General features: G+C 40.4%; 2 protein-coding genes across 7 annotated transcripts in view; one reads left to right on the top strand and one right to left on the bottom strand.

Annotated features, from left to right (window-relative positions):
- Nucleotides 1-26,430, top strand: part of TTC1 (tetratricopeptide repeat domain 1) — a 47,562-nt gene extending 21,132 nt beyond the window's left edge. For 3 of the 4 annotated variants that reach the window (XM_031598052.2, XM_031598053.2, XM_031598051.2), the window contains exons 7-8: nt 3,913-3,967; nt 11,628-12,261. In XM_031598052.2, the coding sequence (XP_031453912.2) occupies nt 3,913-3,967; nt 11,628-11,761 (189 nt within the window). In that variant the 3' untranslated portion in view covers nt 11,762-12,261. Of the gene's footprint in view, nt 1-3,912; nt 3,968-11,627; nt 12,262-26,096 lie in introns of those variants that run through there. The other variant, XM_090151029.1, reaches the window with a different exon arrangement.
- The window catches only part of PWWP2A (PWWP domain containing 2A), a 33,912-nt gene continuing 20,005 nt past the window's right edge, over nt 13,869-27,775 (bottom strand). Inside the window, exons 3-6 of one of the 3 annotated variants that reach the window (XR_016471427.1) lie at nt 21,410-24,607; nt 17,705-17,814; nt 15,146-15,227; nt 13,869-14,497 (exon numbers count right to left, since the gene is read on the bottom strand). The gene's annotated coding sequence lies outside the window, so the exon portion shown is untranslated. Of the gene's footprint in view, nt 14,498-15,145; nt 15,228-17,704; nt 17,815-21,046; nt 24,608-27,775 lie in introns of those variants that run through there. The other 2 variants (XR_016471428.1, XM_090151023.1) reach the window with 2 other exon arrangements.

Below are 27,775 nucleotides of genomic sequence, written 5' to 3'. Positions count from 1 at the left end.
GCCAGAAGGAAAAACATCTATAAGCAAGCAAAAAAAAAAAAAAAAAAAAGCCAGCAACCAAAAAGCCCTGAAGGAGTAGCTTTATATTGCTTTTGCTTTCTGCACTCAGAGGAGTCCTACTGCAGTTACTGGTGAGAAGGAAAGATGTGGTCAAGGCAGTGCAGGAACTGGGCCGGTCACTTCTGGCAGCACCCAGTGACAAGGTCAGTTTACCGTACTGTGAAACAACCCCCTGATGCTTATTGCGTGCATCTGAGAGCAGGAGAGCGTTTTATCACCTAGCTCTTGGCAATGGCTTAATAAATGACAGGCTTGTCAAACATCGTTACTGCAGGGGCAGTGAACGTGATGCATCCATCATAGTCGAGAAAAGAGTATTTGTGTTGGCCGTGCTTATAGTCTCCTAGCTGAGACTATGGCTTATTTGATCCAGGAATTCAGCCAAGGAATCTGCTGACGTTTCTAAAGGAAACGATGGGATTTAGTTTCTGTAGCTGTAGTCTTTTAGCATTAGCCTCGATCCAAGAAAGAGGCCTAATGTAATCTAGTTGGTTACTTGGTAAAACAGTGCTAGCGTGTTTTAGCAGCTCTTCATACAAAGAACAGCTATGCAGATCTGGCAGATTGTTACAAAGCACTATTAAGGGCTCCATAGATGAAGATGTGAGAACACTGTCAGTTGTGCTACAAAATATAAGGAGTTTGAAACATACATTTTAGCTGATCTGAATCCTCTAAAAGTTTAGATGCAATCCTTTCTGTCTCTTTCAAAACCACAGTTTTCTTTCAGTATCTGGTGGAGATTTGTTCCAGGAGAGAATCAGAAACAGCACTGCTGTTCTTCCTGGTCATCTTTCAGGAGTGTTTTCGAATGATCAGTCATTTACTTATAACTTTTGCAGCTGGAAAGCACAGAGTTTGACTGTTACGTGTACATTCTGCTCCTTGACCTCATTTTAGTGGGCAGACTTAGGTCACATGTGGTACAGGATACTTTGTATGAAACGCCCTCACTTTGTTCTGCAGTGGGATTTATGGCATTTTGCTTTTCAGTTGGTCCTCTTCTTGGTCAAGTTTCAGGATAAAAGCAATATTTTGAGATTGAGGCTTTAAAGCCCTTCCCCCCCTTCCCCCCCCTTGAAAATTTGTTAATGAAATACTGACACTAATTTTATGTTTTTTTAAATAATCATAATAGATCTCTAAATTTTATAATAAAAAATGTAATTCCAGATATAATGCTGTATGTAATTAGCAGATCTCTAATATGTAGGGACTAAGAGATTCTGCTTTATTGTGATGTAAAGTGCCCTGCTCTTTGCAGAACTAGTTCAGCACTTCTGTGCCTCCGCTGGTAGAGAAAATGATGCATCAAGAGAATCTGCAAATTAGCTTTGTTCACTGTTAGAGCCAATCTTTCTCCTTCCTACGTATAAGAAATATTTCACATACTGCTTTAGGGAATATAATAATCTTGTTAAATGGTGGTTTAAAAGAAGTTAAATGCACGGTAATTCTTTGCTTAGGTTCCTGATTTGTTAGCTGCTTTAAAATTTCAGTACAGCTTATGTCAGAAGTACAGCGCTCATATTTTAAAGCCCACTGTTGCACACTTTGGTTGCCTTTGACATCATTTATGCCAACTGAAACAGTTTGACATTACAGTGTTTTGTGGTCAAATAATCCCTATTGATGCTTTTCCAGAGAGTGTTTAATTATGTGGTATCAATCATTAGGTTTTGTTTTTAGGAGGTGTATAACAATGTTGTGTGAATTTTAGCTTTAGCACAGTTTCTGAGGGAGTGGCAGAGCAGATAAACTTATTTACCAAAAGAAGCTGTACTTTGAGATAAGTATCACAGAACAAGATGAATAGCCATGTTTATGGATTCCATTCTCTAGATAAGTAACCTTAGATGTACTTTTCTGGAGTGAGAAATGCGAGTCTTTGGAATAGTACTATTCAGACAGACAAAACACAGAACATGTATTTCTGATCAAGTATTTAGGTCTTCATTTCATGCCAAAGGCTAATGTCCACGTGAGAGGCAGATTCTGTGTAAGCCAAAGTCATCCAAAATAGAGCAGATGTGTTGTGGTTTAACCTGGCAGGTAGTTGAGCACCACATGGTCATTCACCCACTCTCCCAGTTCCCAGTGGGATGGGGGAGAGAACAGAAAAAAAACAAAAACAAAGTAGAACTCGTGGGTTGAGATCAAACTATTTACTAAGATAGAAAAAAGGAAGAGAGAATGTCACAGCCACAGTGCAAACTGAATTTACAGCCTGGGGATATCCACACATTTTCATGTAGGCAGCTTGGGTCCAGACCCAAGTTAATAAGCCCCTCTGGGTCAGCAGGAGTTGGATGGTGTCTGACTGCGCTAATTGGATCTGATTCACTGGTGGTGATATTGGGCCTAAGCTCATTTCAGGCTTAGCCACCTCTGTGTGCATGCGTTGTACTCTCTCATATTGATTTTTCAGTTTTTATGGGGTATAACACCTCTCTTCCCCATCAGTGTTGAAAGCGCCTTTGTTCACCAGTCAATACTGTTTTGAACAGGAGGAATAGTCAGGCGGATAGTTTTGTTTCCTTGACATGAATATCTTATTTCACTGGAACAGTGTTATCAGAGTGACAAACCCATGCATGATGACTGGAGCTATAAAATACAGGAAGGAACTAAATTAGGAAATTGAATTCTTTAACTATGTTCAGAAGCCAATTATCACAAGGGAAGTACATAAGGAGTGAATTCCACACCTGTTACCGTAGTTTACAACTGTAATTAACTTACTGATAGCACCATTTCAGCAGATCTGTCTTATTTGCCATGACTGAATTGGATTGGAATCCTAAGCTGAGCTGGTCCTGAGCTGCCAGGGTTGTATAGTGATAAGTGTAGTAAGTAAGTTTGAAATAGTAACTTCTGAAAGTATGAAAAAGATACAGTATGAATGACAGTTGACTTTTATATGTATTTTTAGTATACAAAGGCTGCTCAAAAGTTATATTTCCTATTTTACTATGTTGACCCGTGATGTCAGAGGTAGATGTTGGTGGTATGGAAGCAAAGGTTGAACCTTGTCACCAGTATTCCATTCCATTTTGTTGCCATGTGACAGATGGCAGCAGAAGGGCATTCTGACACAATGGCATCTGACATGGAAGCGTGAATAAAGCACAGGTGTGAAATGGATTTCTCCAAGTAGAGAAAATGGTACATTGAGTGACATTCATTGACAACTTGGTGAATGTTGATAGAGACCAAACAGGGAATGTGAGCACAGGGAGGTGATGGGTGGTGCATTTCAATAGTGGGTCTCCTCTTCTGGCACAGACTTTTTATGAGCACAGCATGCAGGTTCTTGTTCATTACTGGTAGTGACTATGTTGAAAAATAATGTTTTGTAGCTGGGAATTTGCTCTCTGAAGTTGTTTGCCAATTCAAACTGATTTTACAGATGCTTTTCTCTACTAGACCTGTATTCATGTTCAGAAGTCAAATACAGTGCTTCCTTAATTTCTCTAGTCTCTCTTAACCGTATTTAATGTTTGTGGTAGAGGAGATAGGGCAAAAATGTACTTTAATTCTAGGTCTCTTAAATTCCCTGAACTCTTCAGTTAAAATACTAGGCAAGCAGATCAGATTCCTTATTCAGCTGTAAAAATGTGTGCCTGTATGAAACCTGCACTTACAAGTTACGACTTGCTGTGTTTCTATGAATTGATGTCATAGGATGAATTACAAGTTTCCATAGTAGGATAAAAGTGTTGGTTGGACATCAGGATTTTTTTAAAGCCATAAACAATGTATCTTGGATATGTATATGAAAGTTACATATGCTTAACCTACAGTATTACTGAAAGCATGGATCTGATTCCAATTCTGTCTTCTCTTCTGCAGCGATTACCTAGACAAATTGAAGAGCGGAACGAAAAATTAAAGAAAGAAATGTTAGGTAAGTAGTATGCTTATATAACTTGCTTAATAATCATTGTGGTCTGCTAGAAAAATAAAGGATATAATCGTGTTAAAGCTCATGATTTATTCCTATTTCTCCATTGCTTAGTTTTGCCTACAGAAAGTTTTAGCCAAATAATTTTCCCCATAGAAAAGGTTACTAGTTAAATTTAAAGGCAGTAATATTCAAGATATTCTATAACAATGTAAAAGCAAAGGGAAATGGGTTTGAAACAGGCTCTGTTCTTTCTCTGTGCAAGCAAACTTTCAAAGGAGATGTTCTCATGAATGGGTTAAAACAGTTTTCACTAAACTATACATAAAAGAATTCAACCAGCTGTAATAACTGAGCATGTTTGATCTTGTGACTGAAGAAATAAATTTGGTTCCTTTTGTAGCATTTTCCACCTATAGACCTCCAAGTCTTCATATTTATCCTGGTTTACATGGTATTTCATTGCTGTGTGTGTTGAGGCTGGAGTAAAGCCTACCTAGTGTTACAAGTAGGCTTCTGGCCTTGCTAGGAAAGGAATTATAAGAAAAATTAAGAAATCAAATTCATAAATGTCAATATATACCAAAGGATACTGTTGACCATTTTTAAAGAGAATGTAATTGGTATAACTATTTGAATGTACGTGCCCCCATGATTGTATTGTATGGCATTGTTTGGATAATAACTTAACAGGATTGACATCTTTCAAAAGGATAATTACTTAAATAAGATTGCCCAAGGAAGTTAGGTTTTCTTGTGTAATAAGAATTTGTGTAAAACACTTCCTTGCGCAACTCACAGTGTTAGGATAAACTAATAGTTGTGGGGTGACCCACAAAGGCTGTTGTCAATGTTGTTTGCTGCCTCCTGATCAGAAGGATTTGGTAGTTCTTACAGGTTCAGATAACAGATATCCTGATATTCTGGTTTTAAAACGAGGTGTTGGTGGGTTTTTGTTTGTTTTCACATAATCTTTTCATCTGTGTTGTCTAGAAATTGCACACAAAAGAGCAAGGACAAATGTCAGTATAAGATAAAAAGAGAAAGTTGACTGTACGTGACTAGCTGTCAGCAGTTAGCTATTTACTCATTCTACGTGTGACAAGTAGGAGATGAAATGTTTTTTCTAAGATGGATAGGTTTTGAAAGTATAGGATGGTGTTTTGTTATTCTGTGGAGAATCAGGTTAAACAAACTCAGTCTATCTTGCATACAATAACACTAATTCCTTTATTTGGGAAGAAGAGACGCTTTGAAGAGATTCTACTGTAGTTGACATTGTTCTTCAAGTTTTGCTTCTCATTGTGCAGGGAGTCTGATGTGAATCTTGTTTTGTATGTCTCTTGATCTACTGAATTTAAATAAAGTTGCTGTAAGGCTTTCTAGAGCTGCTCTACATCATCAGATTGTTTCCAGCATTGTGCTTAGAACAAGCTACAAATAACTGACAAATGCAGAAAATCTCCAGAAGGATCATGCCTCTTTGTAGGATGCAATGCTTTTCAACACAAACTAAAATGAAAACAGTTCCTGAGCTCTTTTGAATTCTCCCTTTTTACTACTGATAACAATGTCTAAACAGCCTCACTGATCACAAAAAGTACTGAAACAATAAATCCAGCTTTATAAACTGTCATTAGCAGCTTAATTCTATATTGTTAACTTTTGTCTAGATTTCAGACTAGATGTAATTTTATTTAGAAGTGTTAATCCAGTGGCAGGTAAGATTTAAGAACTGGCCTGATCTTCTGAGAGTTCAATCAGGTGATGTATATTGGGATGCTAAAGAAGGGAATCCCTTCTCAGTGACATTATATATGTGCAAGGGGATGCACTGACATTTACTTTTGTAAACAGCCAGACTAAGAGTCAGCATGTAACCCTGTTTTCATCCATAACCTCAGTGCAAAAGGATTCACGTAAATTATATGTTGTTAAAATTGCCTAGTGTCATTTGGGCATTTATTCATGGCATTACTTGTTATCACCAGTGTAACAGAAAGTAAGGAATTTTTCTATCATAATCTCTTCATAGAACATTTGAAGTTAAGTTTCAAATACAGACAATAATTACTCATTTTATTTAAGTGTTATGCCCAATATCTTGTCCATAACAGAAGCAGGAGCAATGTCATGCATCTAATGGTGCAGGCCTGGGAAGAGAAACCCTTCCAGCTGAAGGGTGGAGCAGGGAGGAATTAAGAGTTCCGGAAGGAATGTAAGATAAACTTGAATAAGTGTGGTGTTTAAAACATTTATTTGGATTCTTTTTCTTGTACAATGTGTTTGTTTCAAGCTGCTTCAACTCATGTTTTTCAAGAACTTTTTTAGTGCTATCTATCCACTGAGTACTGCGTCAGAATTGACAATTGCTTAACAGTAATCTGCAACCAGTGCCAGCCATAGGAAGATTTGTTCTCCAGCTCTCTCACAGGAGAGCCAGCTGTGCTGTCTGGGTTGTGCCCCAGAATTCTTGGTCCCAGAAGAGCAAGTCAGACACATCCAAATAGTTCCAGGTCAGGCCTTGTGCAGGTACACTTACACTGAACTTATGTAATAACTAACAATGTCTTTTAGAATAATGTAACACTTGTGCCTTTTGAAGTTTAGATACTACCTTGAATTCTTATTTTAGTCAGTATATCAGCTCGTAAATGTTTTTTTTTCTGGGCTTTTATGGTTTAGTTGAAACACACTAAGCACTGGTGTACCCAGCACAGCTCAGTAATGCTGCCATGAAAACCAGAACTGTGTACAAATGAACTTTAAAAAGAGTGCATCTTCCTCCTTCCCCCAGTGTGTTGTTTCCTGTTTTCCAGTGCCACAGCTCATCATTACCACATAGTTTGATAGAAACTGAAACCACTTCTTAAGTGATGGTATGTAAATAAATCAGAATACACATTCTTGGCTGGACCTTCTTTTTCAGACTATCTTGCTATGAATCCTTGCATACAAATGGTAGTTGCATGTGATTAATGAAATTAATGTCATTAGAAAAAATGATGGTTTATTGCCAAATCAGCCCCATTTCTGCTATGTATTCTGAAAGGTTTAACAAGTCTAAAGCTGGCATTTGTCTTTAATTTATGTTTGTATTTTCCATTCAGTATTAGCAGGTTAATGTTGTCACACAATGCTAAAATTGGCTCAGTGCCACCTAACCTCCATTTGAGTTTCATATAAATGAAAGCTTAACTTATAGCACACTTTCAAAGTAGCTTTTAAATGCTTGTGGCACTGATGTGTTCAAGGTCAGGTTGGACAGGGCTTTGGACATCCTCCACGAGATTAGGTTGCCCATGCCCATGGCATGAGGGTTGGACTAGATGGTCTCTAATGGTCCATTCTAACCCAAACCCATTCTGTGATCTTATTGTTCTTTTCCTTTATGTTTCATAACATGGGCATCCTCTGCCTCCCTCACTGCCTAGGATTAGAACACATTCTAACCATTTGGATTATTTTTCTTCTGATTTTAAAACAAAAGGTCTCTAGCTATTGTGCAACAAGCTAGTCTTGTTTAGATCCTCATTATTGTGATAAAGGACCATGGCCCTCAGGGAGAGGGTGTGAAGTGAGCGGGAGTTTGGAATTGTTTCAGTGAGGTTTAGCAGCTTGCTGGCTGTGATCACAACACAGTTTTTTACATAGCTAGAGGAAAGCTAAGCGTATTGGATGTAAACATTGGAGTGGGACATATGCCAATCTGTGTAACTCATCTTATACAAACAATTCATCAAATCTGATCAAAAACACTTGGGATTTTCAGCTTAAGTTATAAAATGAGTGTATTCTGGAAAACAGTAAAATGTACGTGCTTATTAATGTGATTAACACAAAGACCAATCGGAGCATATCGCCTGGGCCTTTCCATCAATAACAGCTTTTTCCAGCTACTTAAGATCAGTGAAAATATTTATGAGGCTTAATGCCTGAAGAATGATTTTCTTCTTTGATACTGAAGGGTATGTTGTGTTTGAAACTAAGCAGCTGAAGCTCAGTACTGTGAGTACAGAGAACTTGAGGTCACTTGAAGTAGTTCAAACTGACATACAGTTACTTTTTGTCCAGTCTTTGCTTACCATTTAGGGGTAGGAAGATGGTTTGTCCTAGCTCTTCTAATTGCTTCAGAAATGCTATTGATATACAGAAAGTTACACAAAGATAAGACCTCTTCAGAAATTTTTTAATCCAAAAAATTCTTAGCATAAACAATATCTGGCTTTTCAACTTCGAAGCAACACATATTCTCTAGCAACTGTATTAGAAGAATTGCCAGAAATACTCAACAGCAGCCAATTATGATTGTTACATGAAAAATAAATCATGAGAAGTCTTTGTGCATCAATCTTTTGTAACAGAACATTACTTTTTTTGTCTAGGTGAATAATGAATCACAGATTTCTGAGACTTACATTGATTCTTCCCAGTTATTTTTCCTGTTAATCTCTCAACATTGTTCTGCTCAATAACTTTAGCATGATGGAGTTCCAGGTGGAAAGTACACATGTGCTGTTTTGGGAGAATGTGACCCTGCTCTAGTGAGTGCTTGACTGCTGAGAACTCCTTGCAGCTGAGTCACAGCTCCACATGCTTTTTGCCTCCTTCCAGCACAGTATTTCTAATAAGAGTTTTTCTTTGGGGGAAGGGAAGGGTTGTGCTTAACTACTGATCTTAATTTAGGGATGAAAGGAGAGCGGGGGAGGAAGAAGCAGTGCACACCAAACAGTGGGAACAGTGCTTTGGGCTTGAGTTTCTGGAAAAGGCAAGGCTTTCTTCTGCTTTATTTATATTATTTATTGGATGTGGTGCTCAGGGACGTGAGTGGAGGGTTGATAGGGTAGTATATAGGGTAGTATGGTTAGGTCATGGTTGGACTTGATCTTTAAGGTCTTTTCCAACCTGAGTGATTCCATGATTAACATTTTAATTAATGTGGCTGCACCAAGAGGCAGTGCTGTATGTGGACTTCTGTGGCAGAACGGAATGGTGACCTCTAACTGTATTGTTTAATGTATAGTCACAGCTTGGGTGAGATGAAGAATAAAGTATTAAATACATCTTAGAGCCTTTAGCTTCTCCCAGAGAACTGGCCTAGCTACCAGTAAGAATGCCAAGGCCGTTATTTTGTGTTTATGCTCTACTATGACCGGAAAAGAGCCATCATACTAACTGCCACTAAAAAGGCCTTTCAGTGTTTTCTGAGACAGGCAAACTTGTCTTCCTGCTCCTGAGCCAGCTGCAGTGCTCAGATAACTTGTAAACTGTTTACAACTGGCTGTAGGAATGCCAGACTATGCCAGGGTTCTTCCACCACTAGACAAAGACACTTCTCACCCAAAAAAAGTGAAGCTAAGCAATGACTGATTGTTTGTCCAAAAGCACAATAGAACTATTCATCCCCATCGTAGAGACACTGTGAACATCTTTGTAGTTTTATATCAGAGTGCTTTTAGAATGAAGTGTAAAATTATGAACTTGACTTAGTAGTGAATTTACACTGAACAGTGTAGCTTAGAAAAATGAATCTGTAGAAGGAAGCTAACCCTAAGTGAGCTGCCCACTGGAGTAACCTTGGCCAGATCACTCAACCATCTTATCTGTCAATCTGAACAGGAAAATAATATTAATAAAACAAAAAGCAAAAACCCATCCTACTAACTAGCTGCTTTTGTAGACAAAGGTTGTCTTTTTTTTGATGCAGAATTTCCATTTTGACTCTCAGAGACCAATCTTGCTTTAAGATAATTGCACAGATACCTGCAAGGTACTCAATTGTGAACCTGCATTTTGATGCAAGATCTTTAATTACACTGGCCAATATTTAGACGTACTGTAGGAATATTAACCGTTAGTTTCCTTATACAGGATTGAGCTGCTCCTCAGATGTTTGCATTTTTTGACTATTATTTCTTCTTGTATTTTCTATGAATGTTTTTGAAAAGCTTCCCTTCCCTAATTCAGTTTTGCAAATGTGATTGGAAACATAGCCTATTTTGGATTACTGGGACAGTGTTTAACCTGGCTTGAACAGTTGCCAGATAGTCTGCCCCTTGTCTCTTATGTCTGCTGAATAAGTCCAGACTTTGATACAGTTTCTGTTTTGAGTACAGTCACAGGGTTGCAGCAGGGTGCAAGGCAAATGACTTGATCTGTTTGTACTCTGTGTAACATAAATACTGCTCGTGTCTTTTTGCAAAGGACTTGCATAGAATTTCGCTCCTTACATTTCTGTATTTCATCACTGCTGTGAAGTTACTGCTTCAGTATGGCTTAGCAACAAAGCTCTAACTCAGTCCAGATTGTTTGCTGCATTGCAGTGAGGAAACCTAGCTAATAGCAGTAGTAATGATTGCACTTCTGGGAACAACTTGTCCTGGGCGCCACCTTAAGCAAAAGAACCTAGCAGAAGCATAGAAACTAAATGGTAACTACTCTTATGACTTTGCTGTTGTATCCTAATACTTAGTTTAGAAACAGAAGTAAAGGTAAAGATGACATCTAGAATAACACGTACACGTCTTGTGTCTGAGATGGCTTTAAGAAAGCACACACATAAAAGTTAGGAACAGCCAGGAGGAACATGATATTTTTCTTGGAAAAGCAGCCGTCTTTCTTCTGCCTTGTCATGCCAAGAGATCAGCCAGCTTGTTTAGCCAGCACTGAAGGTGTAAATTTTGCCTCTTGTTTAATTTTATGCATTTTACCTATTCTACAGTCTCTATTTAAATATGATTTTTTTGAAGGATGTCCTTTTGTTGTCCTTCTTTTATAGGTGGTAGGAACTATTGTTTAGTGGAGTCAGAAAGCTTGTGTGGTGTGTATATTAATAGTAGCCTTTGGATTTGAACTGTTGTACTTTATGTATCTTTAATAATGCTTGTTAAATAACGGTCGCTTAGAATTCCTGGCAGGGATGAGTTGGCTACAGAGAACTGTAGTTTTGAACATGAGTTCCTGATGGCAGGATGTCATCTGTCATGCTAAGAATGGTTACAAAGTTGTATGCTTCAAATGGAACTGCTTTGGTAGAAGATGCAGACATTTGCATGGATGGATTTCTTTTAATGTTCATTGTATCAATATACATAATCTAGAAAGAGAGCTGTAATAATTATGAGCGAGCAGAGTTTGAACTTTAGCTTTCTCTGTTTCTGTTGGCAGTCCAGGAAACTGGGCAGTTCTAATATCATTGAATGTTTATAGAACTGTAACTGCACCAAAGTGACAGGAACTGAAAAAATTATGTTAAAAAACAGAGTGTTGGCAGGTATCAAAGTTATATCCAAGTACAGGAGAAACTGATTCTTTTCTGTGACATGCTAAGGTCCTGTGTTAGGAGCACTTGTGACTGAGGAAATAAAGAACTACTAGTTAGCCAGAACCAGATGGTGTCTGCAGCCACTGCATCAGGGCTGCCTGACAGACCTGTCAGAATCTGAACCGATCTACTTTCAGCTCCAGAGCTGACACTGGCTACATCACAACTGGAATTTTTTTAGTTCGTACAGGAGCCTAAATATTCAACTAACTGGAGAGATTTCCACAGCATTTCCTTTGAATTTGTAGTTGAATTGGTGGAGCTGGAGTGTGTAGTTGGGCATCGTTCAGTGGGAGTTTTCCCTCTGCTTACTACTCACGTATTTCTTTTTCATTGTAGGCAAACTGAAAGATCTTGGGAATTTGGTTCTCCGCCCCTTTGGCCTGTCAACAGAAAATTTCCAGATAAAACAGGATTCATCAACTGGCTCATATTCCATCAATTTTGTTCAAAATCCAAACAACAATAGATAACATGAATTCAGCTTAGTTCTGCTGGCTTTCAGGCTTCGTGACCATGTGCTTGCACGTACCAATACAAGGATTCAGCAAACATTCTTCACTCTGTCCAAGTGAAGATAGACTCAAGCAAATTCATTTCCCTGCTTATAAATTATTTACAATGTGGATGTAAAGAAAGTCATTTGACTTCTTTTAGTGATAACTATGTCCTGTGTGTGATTCTTCACTTGCAGTATTTGGCTTGTCCACCAGTCAGGTACATTATTTTGGCCCATTCAATGCTGGCAAGAAAATTCTAGCAAGCAGTTCAGTTGAATCAAAACGCCCATGCACCTGTGGCCAAGAACAAAGCCAAATGGTGTCTTGGGGAATTAATGAATCTAGCAGAAGCACTTCTCCACATTCAGGAGGTGGATGTGACTGACAGCATGCATGGAAGCAAGCCGACCTCCTCTGTGGAATATTTTTTCTTGGTAATAAAGGCTTAGTATTTCTGTTGGATTGAATGTGAAGTTCTTGCCTTGTGTGAATCCTTTCCATGGTGGCAGTGTTGTTTAAAATTCTTACATCTACCCACATACAAGACAGTAATTTGATGCACCTGAGGTGGTTTTTCTTCTTGCTTATAGCAACATCAGTACATTATCCTCAGGCTACCCTTTGTTTACTTTTTATTTATTTTCCTTTTTTATTTATTTTCCTTTTTTATTTATTTTCCTTTTTTATTTATTTTCCTTTTTTATTTATTTTCCTTTTTTATTTATTTTCCTTTTTTATTTATTTTCCTTTTTTATTTATTTTCCATTTTCCATGGAAAATGATGTTACCTATACACCGTGGAAAGGTCATATAAAGTTAGGGAAATCTGCTTTTCTGAGACTTATTCATGTTACAGATCCCCATAATGGCCAACAATTGACATTAAAATTGATAGTGAACATTCCTTTTGATGTAACAGGGTTTGAGAATGCTGAAGCATTAATCTATGGATAACTATAAAAAAAAAAAATTTTTCAAGTAGTTCATTCAGATTTTGGAGAAATGAATATCTTTTGTAATTACTGCATACTGTTTTGGTTTTTTTAAATCAGTGTGGAAATGTTTACATTGGAGGCAGACTTCTTCAGTTGTCTCCACGCAGATTTCAAAACATGATTTAATTAAATAATTACTGGTAGCTCTCTGTTGGCTATTAGTTGTCATCTTAAATTTATTTCAAAAAATCTTTTTCTAAGACTGAAACTCTACTTGCTGCATGTTTTGAGCTCCAGTCTTTACAGTGATATGCCTGAAGGGAATACTCCCAAGCTTTCTTGGTGCTTTCTTTTTCTTCCATTTTAACAGTGAAGACTTAAAGGTGTAGGGTATGGGGTTTGTTGTTTGTTGTTCGTTTGTTTTTTGATTGTTGTTTAACTCTGTTCTGGTGCATTTTTAGTTTTGACTTTGTGGTTAACTGTCTATAAATTATTTCATGTCTGCAGTGAGGTTGTGTTACATTTATGAGAATTAAAATGTCATTGCCAAGAGAGAAACCAAATTCACAGTAAGGACTGTGCTGCCTTTAACATCTTCTGTGTAATTAAAATGTCTCTTAACTAAGCAAAAGCATCCAGCCTCTAGGATTTCCACGTGCTGAAACAGTAACTATGTCTTGTTTTACTGGACTACAGTTCCTAAGTGCAAGATTTTATTTTCTGTACTAAAATTGGGTAGACTGGTAGGTGTATGGATGGGAGGTTTTAAAGAAAGATGCTGCTCATGGTGCTGTGGGTTAACCCAGCTGGGAGCTCAGCATCATGCAGTCATACACTCACCCCCTCCATTCCCAGTAGCAGAGGGCTGAACTTACCTGTGCAGTGCAGTGAGGATAAAAAGGAATGTGCTGGGAGAGAAGTCTGCTCACACCCAACAGGCTGCATAGGCTAATTAACTGGCTCAGAGCTGGCAACTCTGCTTTCAGAAGTGCAGCTCTCTGCTTTCACAAGAGAGCTCTTTAGACTCACAGAAGGCTTATTAGGTGAAGCAGAGTACTGAGACTGGTATAAATCTCACTAATTTTACCTGAAGCCTGGACTACTAAGGAGCAGAGGCTCCAAAGCAGCCCTGGGCAGAGGTCCTGTTAAGCTGGAATTCATAAGCTTGGTTTGAGCCCAAACTGAGAAGCTACTCAGGAATGCCTGAATTATGCCTTGTTAAAGCTTCTAGGTCAGCACATAACAGGTAGAGATGTCCACTGTTGCTGTTGCAGGCTCCATGCTGCCTGACAATGAAGAAGTGTCCGGCCCTGGAGGCAGAGTAGTAGAGCTGCAGTTGGAGCAAGGTAGTCCACTGACTTGAATTTCACCAGCTAACTCCTGGCCTGAGCAAAGGAGTGCATCCAGGAGTGGTTTGTCTTGTTTAGCAACAGCCCTCTATCACTGAATGTGAGGCAGCTTAGATCAGAATCCCAGCCTTCACTCCACTGCAGTACATACCCCTACACCATGCAGAAATCGAACCACTTTGAAGCTACCGTGGATACTTAATTTTTTCTTTGTATCTTGATTATTGCCAATTAATTGTTATCTTTACTCAGCCTTCTGTGTTTATTAATTACTGGTATATGGCTGTTGCGTGGAGTTACAGGCAGCGATTTAACAATTTGCTGCTTTGTCTTATAAATGAATTTGGTGACAAATGCTCTTCCTGCCATTCTGTTCCTGCTTCTTATCTTTAAGGCCTTCTTGGGCAGAGGCTGGGTAGCTTGTTCTGGAAAATAAAAGCACAACAAAACTTGTGATATTTCTACCTGCTGTGCAACTTCCCTGCTGGATGCCTGCTGTGTACCTGTAGTTTTAAAATGAAGGGTAGAATAAATGGAGCTGAAGAATTGCAGCTGATTTGCTTTTCATCCTTGTTTGTAATTTAATTGCATTGTGTGAAAGAGACAGCTTAATGTCACTGTAAGTTGTGCACACCATTAGAGAGGACTGATCTGTAGGTCATTCCTACTCAAAGTGCCGCTGTCTGGCTAGAATAAAAACCTCTGGACTGTGTTATTTGACATTATTGCAAGTTTTTTTCCAGGTAAAATGCCAATTAATTGCCTGACAGAAGCTCTTTTGCATTGTCCACATCCTGAACCAGCTGCCTTTTTTTTTTTTTTTTTTTTTTTGGCTTTTTATTTTAAAAGGGATTTTTTTTAATGTCTAAACTAGTCATCACAGCTGCCAAGAGAAAGGTAATTGGTACTTCCTCCTGTTGTAAATGGCCACAAATCCCTTATTGCCAGGGTGTTTTGAGTCACATGCATTGGGTTTACAACCTCTAATAGGAAAAAATGCTTTATGCAGCAATCTTTTAAATATAAATGCTCTAAATCAACAACATCTCTTAGAGATTTGTTCCAATAGTTACCCTTGTGTTTTCAACAGACATGTCTCTTTTCCTCTTGGCGTTGTCTCTCCTCAGCTCCCAGCCTTTGTTTCATCTCATTTCTCTGCAAAAATAAAAAGCTGTTAGTACCTGGCACTTTCTCCTTGAACATGTTTGCATAGTAATGAAGGGGCCAGCTGGTTTTCTCTAAAAGCTGAACAGACAGGGTTTCTTTAAGACTTTCCCTACAAATAATTTTCGCCAGGATTTCTGTAATGTTTGTGTCTCAGACTTCTTTTTCCTTTATCATTTGTCTCTTTCCTTTATCCTTGCCATTTAAGAGGGGACATCAGAACTGATGCTGAGTTTTGTTTCTTTTTTCTACTCTATATAGAAAGCATTACATTTTTGCTTACTTCTTTCTTGCTTATATGCTCAAACACTGTTAGCCCTTTGGGCAACAGCTGTGCCAAGTTTCAGACCCCCTAAGCCTTTTCTGGAAGGAATAGCTGGTTCCTCAGACACAGACCCCCACTTTCCTGCAGCTGTGGGTGAGTTGTTCTTGCTTGTGTTGTTGCAGCTAAATGCAGAATTCAGTCATGTTTTCTTTCGTCTAGCTTGACAAAAACTGTGTTGTTTGGTATGACTTCCCACCATGCTGCTGCTTATCAGGGTTTTCAGGAGTGACTTCAGGTTTGTTTCTCACAGATGGAAGTGTTGAATAGTAAGAGAACTAGCTGAGATTTGAGCAGGATCTCACAGAAGCATCCCCATTGCAAGGACAGTGGCAAACTGAGGTCTGCCAGAGAGACAGACCTTAATTCATGTGTGCAACATTTATTTTATATTGTAGATATTCCCCTATAAATATTACATATATTGTAGAGTGCAGTGCCAGGTATATCTTCATGATTAGATTAGCTGAGAATTGTTGAATAACAAGATCTATTTTTGATGGATTTTAATTGCCTCTTTTCTGTTAATTCTTTATTCAGACCCTGCTTACACAGGGCATGTTTGTGTGCCGCTTGGTGTGAGCAGTGATTGCAGACAGTATTTCAACCCAATTCATCTCAAAAGAAACAGAACCCTAAAAAAAAAGAAAAACTGTGGATGAAGGAAGAGGGTTGAAGAGTGTTCAGTGAAAAATGGACGGATGAGTATTTGTTTGTAGAGGAAAAAAAACAGTTTTCAGTTTGTCTCACCGGACAATTTCAGGCAAACTGAAGAAATGGGAAAATGTAATGAAAGAAATCTCGAGGGTAAAGCTGCTGATTTCAAAGTTCATGCTTTGGTGTTGGACGAAAATACTGATGCTACAGATATGGTTCAACTGGCCATTTTTATCAGAGGTATTGAAAGCAAACATCACTGGAGAAATGGCTTCTTTGATGCCATTGAAAAAACACAACTAAATCTCCTGATTTTTATGAAGCAGTAAAAATTACATTAAAGCAATTTTCTTTAGCCTTTGTCAGCAGATCTGTTACAGCAATTGATGGGGTCCCAGCAATGGCTGATTAAAAAGAGGGACTTAGAAAATTAATAGAAAAGATGCAATTGCTGCCAGCAGCTCATGTTTCATGAAATCTCATAGCATCATACATCAAGAAAATGTATGTATGAAAGCTTTAAAAATGGATAATGTTGTGCAAATCTTCATCAAAGCTGTGAATTTCATCAAGTGTAAGGGATTGAATCATCACCAATTCCAGGTGTTCCTTTAGTGAATGGATGCTGATTATGGGGACATCATTTAATTTTCTGAAGGAAGGTGACTAAGAGTGAAATGCTAAGAATTTTTCTACAAGTTGTGAAGTGAAATCAAGTCATTTATGGGATCAAAAGGAAAATGTGTGCCAGAACTTATAGATGAAAAATGGCTCATGGATTTAGCATTTGTGATGGATTTCACTACTCATTTAATTGAGTTAAACGTGTCCTCAGAGTGAAATTTAACTTTTCAGTGCTATATGTCGAACCATGACAACATTCAAAATGAAACTTAATTATGGCAAGCTGAAGTCATGGCAAATAATTTCATGCACTTTGGTACAATGGCTAAGCACAGCCCCGTGAACAACAGTGCAGCCCAGGCGAGCCAAAAGGTTGACCAAGCTGCTCTAAATATTACAACTGTCCAAAGCAGCATAGCCAGGACCTCATACCAGAAAGCCCTTCTAGAAATAAATTTAGAAAATTCAGAGTGCTCAGCACATCTTCAGCACTTTAGCTTTTCGTTACAAGGCCACTTAGAAAGTAGCTCATTTATTTTCTGGTGGAACCCACAAGTAGCATTTCTGGGGCTTTACCAGCACAGCCAGTGACTGTGCTCAGTAGCCTCTTCAGTCTGTGGTATCTAAAATTGCTGCTGTATCTTCATTCCTGAATAGGTAATAGCAAATAATTGCCAGTCTGATCATTTAAGTCATTCCAGTACATCACCATGTGCTAAAGCTTCTATATCATTTGTGAGAATGTGCCAACTTTCTTATTGTGCAGGAATATCAGAAATAAGATCAAGGAACCTTTGAGTGTTCTCTTGTAAATAATCTGCATTTAATTATAACAGTAAATTTCAGATTATATCACTTCTGTTACCTCTATGCCTTCATGTGTGATGGGAGTGGGATACCCAGGAGAGCTGTCTTCATCTTCTCTTCTTCTGCCAGCACTCACATCAGCTATCAGCTCCAGCTCCCGTGTCAGACCTGCACAGAGTTCACGGAGTCGGCGCTGTCTCAATTTGTATTATAAGATCTGCCTTTCAAAACACCAGTCTTAAGCAGAAGACAACACTCTCCAGCACAGAAAAGAGACCTTGAGACTAACATAATCCATGCTCATGACTTACTGTAACTGCAGTGCTGCTGATCCCCTCCTGCCCAGCCAGTAAGCAGGAATATGAAACCGCTCCCAGCTCCTCACACCAGAATATTTGGGATTTGGTAAAGCACCAAGCTTTGAAGTTGAACCCTTCCCTCCCTGATTAGTGCATTTCATCACTTTCTTTCAGACCCACCTACCCCTGATGAGAGCAGACACAGCTGTACAAAAAGGAGAAGCCTCTGGTCACCAGCTCCTGTGCTTTAATGAGCTATGCTGTTCCTAAGGGATTACTGCAGAAGCCAGGAGCTGTTGCCAGCTGCAGCAGCCAAGAACCAATTATATCCAAGTACCACCTCTTTAACTGTAGGTACAGATGTGTACAGGCACATTTAATGTGCATTAATACATTGCTCATTCGCAAGCTTTCCCTGTTTGGAAGAATCCCAGCATTTTCTTGTTCAGCTGCTTAGTTTTCTTTCTAAACCTGCACAGCCTCCTGCACGAAAGGAAGTAATTGCTGGGGGGATCTTTCATCAGCAGAGGCTCTGGTTAGCCGCTTGTCAAAGAAACATTCTGCTGAGGCACAGTAAATTGCCAGGCTCTCTGCTGCTGTGGCATTAAGCCAGAGTCATCACAGCCTACCCTGACAGAGCAAAGTCCTTTATAGATGAAATGTCCTAAAACAGCCAAAAAACATTAACCACATTTTTCTGATTCTGCATGTTCAGTGGCAATCCTCCCAGCTGGAGGCATCACCATTTGCAGCTATGTCTCCAGCCTGGAGCCAGGATTCCCCATACCTGCCTGCTGCTCAGCAGCTGGCTCACAAGAAAGCCATTCTCAGATCAGCCCTCCTGGCACAGACGCAACACCAACAGCTCTCCTTTCCTAGCCCAGCCTGTTCACCCCTCTGTCCTTTGCATCGCTGTCCACACTGACCATATGCCCAGCACTGCTGCAGGGAGCAGGCGCCCTGTGCTGCAGGAGGTGGCTGGAATGGCCTAAATGTATTCCCGGAGCATTGCTGGCATGTGCCAGCCATAAAACTGGCCCCTGGAGAGGCAGCAGGGCGGCTGGGCTCTGGTAAAATAATTGCATCCAGCAATTGCATCTGCCTTTATCTCAAGGAGAACTGACACATTTCCATTAGCTCGTCTGCCACAGCCTGCCATCTTGGGGCACTTTTCTGTCTGAGAAAAGAGGAAACGCAGAATCTGGTAGCTCTGGGAAGAAGAGGCTACAAGCAGATGTACTGCCACCCCTGCCTGTTACATGGCAGCTCTCTATGGCCCCACGGACCTGCATGTGCCCAGTCTGAGCTCAAACACAGCAGAGGCACTGATACGTGCAACCAGCAGCAAGTTTACTAAGCCAAGACACAACCAATAGTTCTGCTATAGTTTTACCATATTAAGGAAAACGTACGTGATGTACGTACAGCAGCCCTTGTTCTCCCAGCTTATTTGCAGTGTTCTCTTTGAAAAGACAGACAACAGAGTGACTCAGGAGAAGGCTAACCATCTCCAGCTGTACTGTATTAGTAGTTCAGAGGCCTCATCTTAAGCACAGGCTGATGCTCTTCCTTCTGGAGCCCCAACCCCAGCCGCTTTCTCCAATGGCTCAGAGAACTTTAATATTTGAATGAGCCCAGGAGCAGGCACAGCCTGCCTTTAATATTTAATGACCAAGAGGACTACATTTGGAAATTTGTGCCTCTGAGCTCTGAAGACTCGGAGCTCTTAGCTGAAAGTTTGGATTTTGGAATTAGAACTGCCCCTCGTTAGCTTTGAATATTTACCCAAAATCCCAAACAGCCCAAAGCTGACACATGGGTCACAGCCTGCCTGGCCCTGAGCACAAATGGCTTGGGCTCCAAACCCAGCAGGTGAATAAAAACAAACACTACTGAAACACTCAAGGGAAAATCATGAACAGAACCATAAAGCCAGGCTGCAGAATGCAAACAACAACCTGCCAGCGCCGTACCAACCAGGAAAAAACCCAACCCTTTTTCTAAGGCCATCCATATGTACTGAGCCTGCCAGAGCTTTCCTGCACATAGAGGGAGAATGACATCCAATGACTTGAGCGGGGACAAGAAATAAGGACAGCGGGTGCCCCGTGATGCCAAGGGCAGGTCACCATTCCCGTGGCTCTCAGAGGGCTGCACACACTGCTGCTGTGTCATTCCACTGCTTTTACAGTCAGCACCTGGCAGTGCAAGTACTGCTGTGCCACTGGGAGAGCAGGAGGATGAACTTCCTTGCAGGGTGGGTCAGATCTCCACGCGAGGCACAACAACACCAGCCTTGTCTGCAACCTTCTTGTGTTCCCAACCTTTCTGAAAGTGCAAAAGCAGGAAAAGGACATTGCCATGCAAATCTCAGCAGCCCCTTATGCTCTCAGTATCCCCAGAGGATGCTGTCAGACAGGGATATGAGCCCAGCTCATCAGAGGGGAACACAAAGGTAATGTGAGATGTGTGCCATTTCCTTAACTACGAAGGCAGCCGTGGGCAGTTAACCATCTTCTATGCTCTTCACCACATTGCATTTTAAAATAACAAGTACGTGACAGCACCTGCACTGACCACACCACCTCTCTTAGCAGTATGCCCGATTTCCCTCAGAAGTCTGCCCAGTGGTCTCACCCTATAAAAAATCTTGTTTCTTTATTCCATTCCCTCACATTTCAGCTGGCACATCAGCACCACGAGCACTTCTTCCCTCATTAAGTATTCCCCTTTTGATGCTTTGGAGATGCAGTAAACATGATTACAGAGTGGCATTGTGCAGGATTGGCTTCGCTGCTGAAGGTTGGCTTACTTTTGTACTTTCATCACCAAACTGCTGGAGTGAAGATTAATCAGTGGAGTAATTGCAGACCTCTGAAACCTGTATGGCCAACCTCTCCTGTGGGTTTCACAGCCATGCAGTAAATCCAGCACTCCCACAGGGAAAGCTCCCAACACAATGCCACAAAGGAAAAGCCATTAGTGAGCAATTACATTTCAGCAGGATTTCCCCTCTCCACCGACCCCTAATGAGGATAACCAATTCAAGAGAAACTGCTGCAAGAATGAAAGAATAATGAGAGAAAAGGGATGGGAGTTCCTGTAATCCGGGCAGAATAAGAACTCTGTGAAGGTGAAGAAAAACATATGCTGGAGCTGTGCTCCGAGCGACGGCCAGAGGTGGAGACCTGCTGGTTACAGGAGGCACAAGCTGACCCAAAAGCCTCACAGAGGCCCCACACCAGGGCGGTAGCACTGCAGATGGCATTCATGTGCATGGCCACTTCATTCCAGAAGTTAACTACTCAGTTTTGGAGATGAGTCGATAACAAAACAGCTGGCATCACACAGGCAGCCGGTACCACACAACCTGCTCTCCCTTGAGGGCACCACGATGGGACAGTGCCAATCAGCACGGCGCGTTCCTCACCCAAACAGAGAAATAAATACCTCACTGCACTTACCTGCTGCAGACAACTTGTCTGAAGCCATCAGCACCGCCACAGAAAGGTGAGCAGGTGGGGTGTGGGTACCCAGCGCGTGCTGTGCTGCTGCTGCTTTGTGCCTCACTGGGCTGTGCTTGCCAGGAGCCCTGCAGCTCACCCCATGATCCTTGCCCACGACTGGAGGGCTGCAGCCTCTCACTGGGGCCTCCTTCAGCAGGGCTGGGTGCCTCCATCGCAACCATGAAACGGGGCCATCGGGGTTCATTGTGAATCTAGCTCTATAAAGCACGGCTCATCTCGTCTTCTTAATTACCGGCAAGAAAAAGAAAAGTTTTTCCCCATCTCTTGTGAAAAGCTGGCTGAGCACACCTTGACATCTTTCACCGTTGTGAAATATAAGCCTGGAGAGAGACTTGTCCTGATGACTCACTTCCAGCAGTGGACAAATAAACTCAGTTTAATCTTTAATTCAGAAATAAATAAATAAATAGAAGTCTTTGGGAGCAAAGACTAATAAAACAAGGAAGCTACAACATGAAAACGTTATTCAACATTATTTCCCTTTAAAAGAGCGCTGAAAAAAATCAAGGCTTTATTTGAATAAATGTTACACAACATTCTTTATCATTTACTTCTCAGCAAACCTTAAAGGATGAATCGTTTTCCTCATTCAAGTCTACAAAATGAAAGAGGCATAGTGACCATTCAATATACAGACAAGAAGGTAGCACGGAGCAAAGCTTAAATATTAAGCAACTAAAGCAAAAAAGTGAAAAGCAATACATTACTGTAATTCTCTATCATTAGAATATCCCTGACAATTTCATTTCAAAATGAAAATCTGGTTTCAAACAAAACGGCTGCAATACTTTCTGTGAAAACAAACACAAGTACAGTTAGCTACCTTGTCTATTTTTATGCTGTTTGCTTATATACCCATATTATCCAATGCATAGACCTGCATCACTCTTAAGTGTTTTTTTTAATATATATATATATGAAATATATATATATATTTCAGCTGCTGTGCACAAGTGCTCACGGTGAGGAAATAAGAGCACAGGTTAAGAGTCAGATGTCACACAGGCAGGCACTACCGGCTTCTACTTACAACATCAATCGGTTTTCAACCCAATGTGCAATAACCCTGCTATTACAGTCCTGGGCCTTTTTTCCTGAGCAGAAACTGTTTTGTGCCATGTTGTTTGGTGGCTTCTTTTTAGTTTGGTTGTTTGGTTTGGGGTGAGAGTGGGTGGGTGTGGATAAAAATGTGATTTATTAGGCCAAGACTGTCACTGATTACCAATACAACGGGGGCTTGGTGTCCAGAGGTGAAAGGCCAGCACGTACACCGTAGCACATCACTTTCCCTTTCATCACATCAGATGCCTTAATTTTTCTAAATTCTAATCACATCTCAGCCACCAACAGCACCTGACTGGTGAATAGGAAGAGTGCTGCCAAACATTAATCCGAAATTTAAAAAGGAGGATTGCAGTTTATTATGAAAAACTTGAACCTACTGTATAGCATGATGCAGCTATTCATTAAGAAGTAGGCAGTATGTATTTGATTTCCAGCTTTATAAATAAATTACCTCTTAATAAAAGGAACTGAGCAAGCACTCAGCACGACCAGCCTCAGTGTGTGCATTGCTGAATTGCCTTTGCTGGAGCTGCTCCAGCTCCTCACTGTCCTCCTCCCCAACTGCTTAACTAACTGAAACCCATTGCCAACACCAAAGCCAAACAATGGAGGTGGAGTGAGTTCGGATTCAATGTTACTTAATTCGGGCTCCATACACGAAGGCTGTGAAACTGCCTTCGTGCTGACAGAGACACCTCTCAGAAAGGTATCTTTCTTTTTCAATGATCTGGACAAAGACACTATAATACTCTCCCATCAAATCAGGATATTAGTAAAGAGGAAAAGAGTTTAATACAAGTCTTTTCACTTCTATATAAACAGAAATTTGATTTGAGTAGATTATGTGCACATTTTCATTTCTTCAGAACAACTATTTTTTCCCAGGTTATATAATAGATCCCCTTCTAAGAACGTTGTAAGAAATGATACTGCTGAGAAAATGTGCACACAACATCAAATAATCAGTGACAAATAAATTAATATTTAATAACTCAATATTTCAGCAGCATGTCCAGCATTCACAAGCTCCACTGAAGTAAGTCGTAATCACCAGACACCTTTTGGGGAAAGGGAATAAAATGGATCAAACCCACTGGGTTTCTTTTTTTGATTTACAGCTATTTAAAGAAGTCAACAACCATCAGAAACACTAATAAAACCTTTGCTCTACTGGTTACGTATCTGAAAAATATTGACGTCAAAAGGAAAAATTAACCCATGATTTGAAATAGAAATGCCATTCCATTTAATCTCTCTACATTCACAACTCCCATCTTGTTAAAGTATCATAAGCAAAACGCTGCTCTCTGCATCGCAACCTTTCCACAATCCTCAGTTCCCTAAGTGTTACAACAGCATAAATAAAATGCAACCATATTCACACAGAAGGAGCTTTCCCATAATACAGAGATACACGGATTTGTGGTCACTGCCCCTTCCATCACCTCTATGGGAAATGTTGGTCTCACGTAGCAGGACTGTTCATATTGTACAATACAACTGGTTTCGGACATGCTTTTGATCACAGGTCACAGCTCTGCTAACACCTGCACTAAATACTAACTAAGCCTCATAGAATGGAAAATTGCAATGCTAAAGTTAAGAATTAAAATAAAAGTTCAAAAGTTACAGTCAACTTCCCAGGCAATTGGCTCCATCACTGGCACCTATCGAAACATACAAACTGACTGTCACGTTACAAAAAAAACAGTTATTTGCAGTGATTCTTCATACCAATAATTCAAGTGGTTCCTTGCACGTAAGTGTCATAGAGTCTGTAATAATTTCATGCGTCATTTATTGCAAAAAAGTTTTATAAAATATTTCCTAACATCTTTTTAAACTTTAAAGAAAATGTACATTAAGTACAGGTACCCCAGCAGGGTGCGAGGGGTCGCTTCAACATATTTACCCCCTTTCCCATTCAAAAAATGTTTACTACTTGGTGAAGATTTCAGAGGAAAAATAGGACCATTCAGTCTCAGATTTCGTTCAGTCCTGATGAGCTGGTGCTCTTCGTGGCAGTGTAGTGAGGTTCCATAAGAACAGCAGCTGCCTAGTGTCTCTGAGCTGGAAAGGGGAGACAAAGGGAGAACAGTTAAATGCAGTTAAATGCCTTCCAGTATATATTGTAAAAGTAGGCAAACAACATCTGAGGTGGCCAGAAAAGTTCCTGGTTCACCTGGTCAGTTTGGTGTGTTGTGTGCAGAAGACAAATATATATCTATGTTTGTGTGTGTTTTCATTACCATAAGACATACACAAGTGAACAAACTCCTCCACTGATGGGAGCTCTAAGAGAATGGGAGCTCTAAGCTCCGTACCAACCTGTTAGGTTCAATTTTCAAATACATTTAGGGGTCGTTCTGAAGGAATGAGATTAAAATAAAAAGTCTGTACAGTGATGTATAATTTACAGTGCCGAACTGAAGCTGATGCTGTAGCAGCGTGCTGAAGATGAGACCTAAAGAATGCATGGGAGCACTGAAGGCTAAAGCTGCTTAGCATGTTTCTTCCCACTATTGCTTGTTTTCCCATTTGCTCTTCAGAACTCAAATGAAACGATGGTAAGGCAGAAACTGGCTGCATAATGACTGCTGCATGACAGCACTGACCGCCAAGGGCAGCACAGATCAGCAATCTGCCTTGATTGGGTGCTTCTGGAATGTAGAGAAAGCAGATTTCAAAATAATAATATTTGAGTGGGAAGAAACCTCTTAGAGGTCTTCTGGTCCAACCCCATTGCTCACAGAAGGGCTCCAGCAGGACCTGGCCAGCCTTGCTGGCTCCCATCACTGTTCTGTCGAGCTTCAGACTGCTGCAGCTACTTTAGATGCATGTACACATTTTCCTGTACTGACAGTGGCTTGGTGAATAACTTGTACTGCAGGTGGGAAACTCCTAGGGTTCCTTCTACACTGACAACTCTCCTGAATAATATCTAAAAGAATATAAAAATGAGAGCAAAAGAGAGCAATTCATGAAACCGGGCCTAACTCCAGAGAAGGCAGGGAAGATGCAGAGAATAACCATGCAGTTTCTCAACTGTTCAGTTGCTCATGAATGAAATAGAATTAAAATCGGAATGAAATTTTGGGAAAGCTGAAGCAGATAAAATGAGGACTAATTACAAAATTTAGCAGATCCAGGCAAAGATGCATTTAGCTGCTATCAGGGAGGTAACACATCATTTAGCAAACAAACTGGCAGACAGCAAAACAGCATCAACAGCAACAGGTACTTATCTATGTAAGGACCTGACTGCCCACAGAAGACCTTGGTGCTCAAAGCCAGAGCTATACGATGAATTGTGCCATACTGTCTAAAGTGAGAACTGAAGCAATGGATTTTTGGTAATTTTTGGTAACTATGACCAAATGTTCTATATTTTAGAGTAAAAAAAGCAAGGCTAGGGCACTGACTATCAAAACTGATAGTGTTCTGTGCCTGATTTGTAATGAAGCCTGTAAGAAAATAGATCTTTTTCATGTAGGCAGACATTGTGCCATCACAGCCAGTGGCCAGAGCCAATTCATGCCTGTATTGTTCTTTGTCTTAGATATGCCTTACTTCCTAAAATGTGAAAAACAGCAGCTACTCCTCTCTTGCTTAGCACGTGAAGCAGATGAAGAACCAATTTTCCTCCCCAGGTAAAAATCGTAATGATGAAACTGCGTCTCCTTCAGCTTTATGTATTCATATGAAACTGTGCACAGTTGTGTATACCTCATTAGTAATGGCCAGACTACCCAGAATGTCTTTACTGTTGCAATTAAAGTCACTTAAAAGCAGATGACTCTCAGTTGTAGAGTGTATTGGAGTTTCTTTGTGTGCTGCTTCACATTTTTTGTTCCAACAACTATCCCCATATGGCCCTCCACAGCCTATCAACTGAAATTCAAAGCCTTTTTGGCAGTAGCATTATAATTGCTATTGAAGTGATTATAGCATGGAAGAAACCTGAGACAACCCAAGGTGAAAGTGCAAATGGACCAGTTGCTCTCGAGGCTGTTACGATTCAGGGGCAAAAATCCAAAGAAAAAAGCTGACAAAAAAGAATGAAAGATTCTCTTGAAATCAATAAACCAAAGTACTGCAGAACCTGCTATTCTCATGCATACTGAGCATATGCTTATCTGCATGTCTGGGGAAATTCATGAATACAGAATATTTTGTGATGGAACCTTTCCCTGGTTGCCGTTACGCTGGTGTCAGAGCTGTGTGCGCATTTCAGAGGCCAGCAAGGAAGAACCACGGCTTGGATTGCTGTAAGGTACATATCCTGATTGGGGGACGGCTGATCAAAGGGGCAGCCCAGTTAAAATTACATCGCTGTATCTGGATCAGGAGCAATGCTTTGTACAGACAAGGCTTAAGGCAGGACTGTACAAAGAGAGCTGGCTGCTCAGCTATGCGTAACCCTCGGGATTGCCCTCAGTGTGCTGAGCACAACGCAGCCCAGGGGCTGAAAGGCAGCGATGCTCAGAGCACAGCACTGCTGCCAGCCCTGTGGGTGCACCAAGGTGTGCCTTCATCAGCTGCTCTTCAGTGAGTCCCTTCACTCCATCACTGTGCCTTCAGATCAGTGGCAGCAAAACCCCGGTGCTGAGGTCCTCCTCTTCAAAGGAAAAGCACAAAGACAATAGGCTGGCAGCAAGGAGAAGATGAAGGCAGGAAGGATGAGGGGAGTAAAACCAGCAGCACCTCCCATCCAAAGGAAAAGACAGCTGCTTCTTAAAGCACACAGCCCAACATTTAAGATGGTTGCAGTAACACAACCAGCTTCATAGCTTGCTAGCACCTTGGCTCTAGATAAAACCAGCTAACAGGAGAAACAGAAGTGACTTCACTGCTGCAACATCAGACTTTGAGCAGTTATTACAACAGGTTTCTCTTCCACGTAATGGATTACCAAAAGGAAAGCAGAACTGTCACATTCTTCTACAGCATATGACAGTACTCAGCAGTGGGGCCTTCGCTCCCTTAACTCCCAAGCAGAGATGCATTCTTCACTTTACACGCCTAATTCTCTGAAATATATTTAACACAGCAGCAAGAATTTCTAAGAACCTGTCCGAGCCAGCTTTTTAAAATAAACTTATCACAACAGATAACTCCCTAGGGCCCTCAGTGCTCGGAAACACTCACGTTTTCCCCCCTAAAATAACCATATATTGCTATTATAATATTATATCCAAGAATATTCAATGCTCAAAACCTTCAGCTATGATTATAACA

The sequence above is a fragment of the Phasianus colchicus genome, chromosome 15 (genome assembly GCF_987193195.1).
Source record: "Phasianus colchicus chromosome 15, bPhaCol1.hap1.1, whole genome shotgun sequence".
Lineage (NCBI taxonomy): Eukaryota > Metazoa > Chordata > Aves > Galliformes > Phasianidae > Phasianus > Phasianus colchicus.
Note: the sequence above shows the minus strand (reverse complement) of the source record. Positions and strands in the feature narration are given on the sequence as shown.